At 53.9% G+C, this 5,423-nt stretch overlaps 1 protein-coding gene across 2 annotated transcripts in view; it reads left to right on the plus strand.

The window, feature by feature from the left end:
• LOC113805012 (uncharacterized) overlaps positions 1–5,181 on the plus strand; it is a 72,303-nt gene extending 67,122 nt beyond the window's left edge. For both annotated transcript variants that reach the window (XM_070123757.1, XM_070123758.1), the window contains exon 4: positions 934–5,181. In XM_070123757.1, coding sequence (XP_069979858.1) covers positions 983–4,750 — 3,768 coding nt within the window. In that variant the 5' untranslated portion in view covers positions 934–982 and the 3' untranslated portion in view covers positions 4,751–5,181. The remainder of the gene's footprint in view (positions 1–933) is intronic.
• Positions 5,182–5,423: the final 242 nt, after the last annotated feature.

Raw genomic sequence — 5,423 nt, forward strand, 5'->3', positions numbered from 1 at the left:
ATTCCCCTCTCTGTCTCTCTCGCATGCACTTGTGTCTTTCCTTCTCCCATGTGCTTTTGTTCCCCCCTTGCCATTAATGGTCAATGTATATTCATGAGAAATTGGTACTCTTCGTGTGGTCTTTTTTTTTTTTTTTCTTTCCCTTGCTCTCCTGTTCTCCCGAGAGACTGGGAGAGGGAGAGGGAGAGGGAGTGGGAGAGGCAAGGAGAGAAAGGAGAGAGGGAGGGAGAAAGAGAAGGAGAGGAGGAAGAGAGAGGAGAGAGGGAGGGATGGAGGGAGAGAGGGAGAGAGGGAGGGAGGGAGGTAGAGATAGAGGGAGGTAGAGAGAAAGAGAGAAAGGGATGGAGGGAGGAAGAGAGGAGGGAGGGAGGAAAGAAGGAGGAAGGAAGGGATGAAAGAGAGAGAGAGAGGAAGAGAGAGAAAGAGAGAGCGAGAAGCGAGAGCGAGAGAGCGAGCGAGAGCGAGAGAGAGAAAGAGCGAGCGAGAGATCGAGATAGATAGATAGAGAGCGAGAGTGAGAGAGAGAGAGAGAGAGATAGACAGACAAACAGACAGAGAGAGAGAGAGAGAGAGAGAGAGAGAGAGAGAGAGAGAGAGAGAGAGAGAGAGAGAGAGAGAGAGAGAGAGAGAGAGAGAGAGAGAGAGGGGGGGGGGGGGGGGGGCGTCAGCTAAGTATGTTAGTTATGCATGGATCATCTGTATGCATAAGGGATAGTTTTCAAGTATTGGTTTCTTCATGAAGTCCTTTATGGATTGGCTTTGGTCCTCGACGTCGGTTCGATACTTCTTTTCACTTTTTATTTTGGATTTTTTTTCTCTCACTTTCAGACTTGCATACCATTTAGAGGAGGCGGTGAATGCTTTTAGTTCTTTTTTTTCGAACTCGTGTTTTTTTTTTGCGTAACTAGATACTTATTGGCTTGTTTTTTGCAGGTGTTCATCGCCAGCCTTGGAGAGGAGAGGCTGAAGATGATGAGGCGAGATGGCGCCTCCGCTCAGTCCGGGGCCTCTCGCGGGGGCGGCGCTGCGTCTCCTGTGTCTCCTGGCAACTCTGGCTGCTGCTTCATCCTCCGCGGGGCGGGGGGCGCTTCCCCCTCCCTCGGGTCTTGGCTCTGAGGCGACCAAGGGGCGTCTGGAATTGGGATTCCAGGCATCGGCGCCGAAAACGGCTGAAGAAACAACAGCTAGCGTGGAACGCGATCGTGTCCCTATCATCGATGTAGATTCGAGGGCATATTCAGAAGGTTCGGCTAAATCCGTCGTCCAGGAGTTGCCTGAGCTGCCGTCACCGCCGTCGCCCGTCAGCGAAGCCGACGAAGGAGCGAGAAAGCATCGCGTCCGATCCGCCCGCTACGTGACCGCCTCGCCGCCCTCCAGCGACCACTCCCTCCGCCGCCACAGGCACAACCGCCTGACATTACCCTCGTGGCTCGACGGGGGCGCCGAGGAGGCTCCTAGGGAAGGAGCGAAGGGCATCAGACGCAATCCAATTGAGGCAGGGATCGAGGCCGTCTTCAGGAGCGTCGCGTACCGAGACGAGGCGAAGGACAGCCTCCCGACGAAGGAGAAGGACGGCGACAGGCGTCGCTCGGGCACTACGAGCAACAGATACGAGAGAACGACCGTGCTGAGCGAGACGCCGGTGTTTGACTACGTGTCTGACGGGCGGGGCGACAGCGCTCCCGGCTGGCCCCCTTTAGGCTCCTCCTCCGAGACGCCCAAGCCAGGTAACGCCTCCCAGAAGGGCCCGAGGACTGCCGGTGACATCGTCGATCCCGCCGGCACGGATTCCCCCGCGGGCGGCGAAGACGGAGATCAGTCGTCCGTGGCGAACATCCTAGAGATCGGGGAATACGACGATGAGCTGTACAACCTGTACGAAGGGCATTACGTAGATTTCAACACGGAAGCCGAGCCGAGGTCTGACATTTCCCGGAGAGGCGACACCTTTCTGGACGACCCTTCCGCGTCGGGCAATTCCTCCGCGGAGGGCAATAACACCTCGGCGATATCTCGCGGAGGAATAACTCGTACTGGAGCCGCGGATTCCAGGAGCGCCGGCCGATACAGACCGATTTCTAGGCTTTCTTGGTTCGACGCCTTGCTCTGCTCCAACAGGAACATGGGCTGGATGTTTGTGAATTTCCTGCTGGGATTCCTTTTCCTCCTGATGAGCCTCCTCGCTCCTTACCGCCTCCTGAGGCTTCGGGCGTGCACACGCCTCCTCCCTCGCACGCACTACGTCGCGGTGCACCTGCTGGTGTTCGTGGCAGCGTCCTTCAAGGCGGTGTACCTCTTCCACTTGACCTTCGGTGGGCAAGACCGACTTCCTTTGGTCCTGCTGCTTATCCTGACGAACACCAGCGTCCCCTGCTGGTCCTCCGCTTTCCTGCTCCTGATCCTGATGATGTTTCTTGCCGCGGACGTCCAGGTTTACAAGCCGAAGCTGATGACCGTCTATAACATCTCCATTTTGATTGTGATGAAGTTAGCTCTCTGCTTCATCGCTGACGTCATCGTCGGAAGCGCACACAGCAAGAGCGTCCTAATTTTATCCAGACTGATGCTGATCTGCGTGGCTGCGACCGTGATCGTGTTCTACGTCCGCAAGCACCAGCGGGTCGTGCAAGTGGCGGAGATCTTGAAGCGAGAGTTCCAGGGCGAGATGAAGCTGCTGGTGGTGCCTGCTCAGGAGAACAGGCAAATGGGCATTAAACACATCCTGAGGAACCGTCTCTATCTGTGGTGCAAAGTGACGAGGCTCTGTGCCGGCGCGCTGGCGACGCTTTGCTTCATCCACTTCTTCCACTCGATCTTTCTCATTAGCTCCCAGGTTCCTGCCTGGGCCTGGTGGATCTTCCATGTATGTGGATGTCTGACCGAGTTTTTACTTGGCGGAACCGTTTATGTGGCAGCAGCTTTAACTCAGCGGTATGATGAGAAACTTCGTTTTATTTATAACTTCTTTGTTCCTTCAGGAGTGTTTCAGAAGAAGGGACCGGCAGTACATAAGGAGAGGAACGGCAATGCAATATACCAAAGAGTTTCCTATTCTAGTGGAACGGAGAGCACTCAGTATGTTTCAGGCGCTGCCGACGCAGGCCCTGTGGCCGTTGAAGAAGTGTCGGGGAGTCCTCGAGTTCCAAGGAGGCGCGGTGCCACCGTCAGGAGATCGGCCACGTTCTCTCACACGCCGCAGGATCCAAGGATGTTCCAAAGGCCTTATTATCAGCCAACGCACGTGCAGGTAGCGAGGTCCGGCTCAACCTCTCAGATTCCTTGCTACAGCTCAGGCTCTGTGTCTTTCTACGGGAACACATCGATGTCGCACGTCCCAGTCTATAGCCCACCGAGCACGTCCTCCATGCTGGTTCACGAGGATGGCTTCGTCAGAATCAAGACCCAGTTGGACCGTCACGAGGCGGCCCCAACGGCGCACGAGTCACTCACAAGACTTCACGATCCACGCCCCTCGCATCAGCACATGTATGACAGGAATCAACACCAGGCGAACGCTCTGGGACGGCAGGAGAGTTTCTACGAGAGCTTATCCCGCAGGAGAGGAAGCCATCGCACGCCGGGGGCTCTCCACAAGAACATCGAGGGGCCGGACCACGAGTATCAGCCGGCGAGGAACCTTTGCCGTCTCCCAGACTTGCCTCAGTTGCACTACCACGGGAGGCACGACGCTGATCGCCAGAGCCTCTACCAGAGGAGGGCTTCGAGGGACCCCATGCTGAAGCAGATGAACAACATGGACAGAGAGGAGAGACTGTATCACTCGCCGAGTCTGAGGAGAAGCAATTCTCGGGATCACAATTTCCAGGCGATGAACAACTTGGACAGAGCCGACTCCGACTACCAGAACTTGTCCAGGAGAAAGCTGTCGCGGGAGGATAATAACGACCCCCTTCACCTGGCAGCTGCTGAACCCGAGTACCAGGCAGTCCCAAGCGGGAGGAGACCATCACGGGAAGGGAAATCTTCGGTTCAAAGTCCGTACGATAAACACGGGGTGAACTATTACCTTCCGTCACATCACGGAAGCCCCTCCGCCAGGCATAAGGTGTCCAACTACTCCATCGGATCCCCCGTTCCACCCGAGGATCCGTCGGCCACGTCGATCCACAACTTCTACAAGCCGCACTCGCCGAGCAGCCCGCGGCGGGAGGCCCACTTCCCCAAGCTGTTCTCGGACCTCGGGAGCACGTCGAGCCTCAAGAGCGAGGAGCTGGACCACAGAGGGCCCTTCCCCAGGACCAACCCCGTGCGCCGCAACCACTCTTCGGCGGGCTACTTCCCCTCCAGGAACCTCGCTCTGGCGGAGATCTCCGAGGACAGGCGCTTCAGTTCCCTCAGGCTGAGCCAGGTGAGGAAGCGCCAGCCGGGCTACGCCATCAAGAGCAACACGAGCAAGCTGCTGAACAAATACATCGACCTGCTGCCCAAACGGTCGTCCGTGGGCGGCGAAGGGCCCAAGGAGGCGGCGGGCAAAGCGTCGCCTCCGGACAGCGTGGAGACCTCGGAGAAGGACAGCAAAGTCTCGGAGTCTGAGGAAGAAGTGAGAGAGAGTAGAGGGAGTGGGGAGAGTGAGACTCCCGAGGACAAGGGCGCCAGTGCAGAGGAAGGCGCAGAAGGAGGGAAAGAGCGGGAAAATGACCCGGACTGGGCGCTAGAACTTATTAAAAGCAGTAGTATGTTAACGAACTTTTACTCCTTAGAAAGCCCACAAGAACACGAAGAAGAATAGAACCTTTGTGATGCGAGATTGTTGAATCACAAATAAAGTTTTTAGAATCGCATGGCTATGAAAATAAGTGTAATAAGTGTAAAAAAGACAAAAAACACATCATGGGTACAAACTTTTGAATGCCAGTGTTAATCGTTTAAGATTAATACCTGTGTTAATGACTAAGTTGCAAGGAAGAAAAAAATGCTAAAATTATACATATCAGATAGATCTGCATATTTTGGAACTTCGTTTGTGGTTTTACATCTTAAGAGAATATATTTATGTTACATTTATTTTTTCTTAATGTACTGAATTGTGATGTTAATACTAAGCCAAACACACCCAGTGTTTTATATGATCAAAATGGATTTTCGTGGTTGACACACATTTCGTGTACCAAAGCATTTTCTCTTCTGTAAATTGAATACTATTACATTTCCTAGTCAATAGACTGACTTTCATTAATCTTCCTATGATTGACGTCTCTTCGGTTGATGTACATGGTCACGGGGACAGTTTAGTCGTTAATGACTGGCAGCAATTTTTTATTTGTATTTTTTTCATAATCTGTCTATACGGGTATTAACGGCACATACGAATTTTCTGTTGGTCCGTCCAAAACACACACTCACAAGCACGCACGCACGCACTCACACAAACACACACACACACACACACACACACACACACA

The sequence above is a fragment of the Penaeus vannamei genome, chromosome 7, assembly GCF_042767895.1.
Source record: "Penaeus vannamei isolate JL-2024 chromosome 7, ASM4276789v1, whole genome shotgun sequence".
Lineage (NCBI taxonomy): Eukaryota > Metazoa > Arthropoda > Malacostraca > Decapoda > Penaeidae > Penaeus > Penaeus vannamei.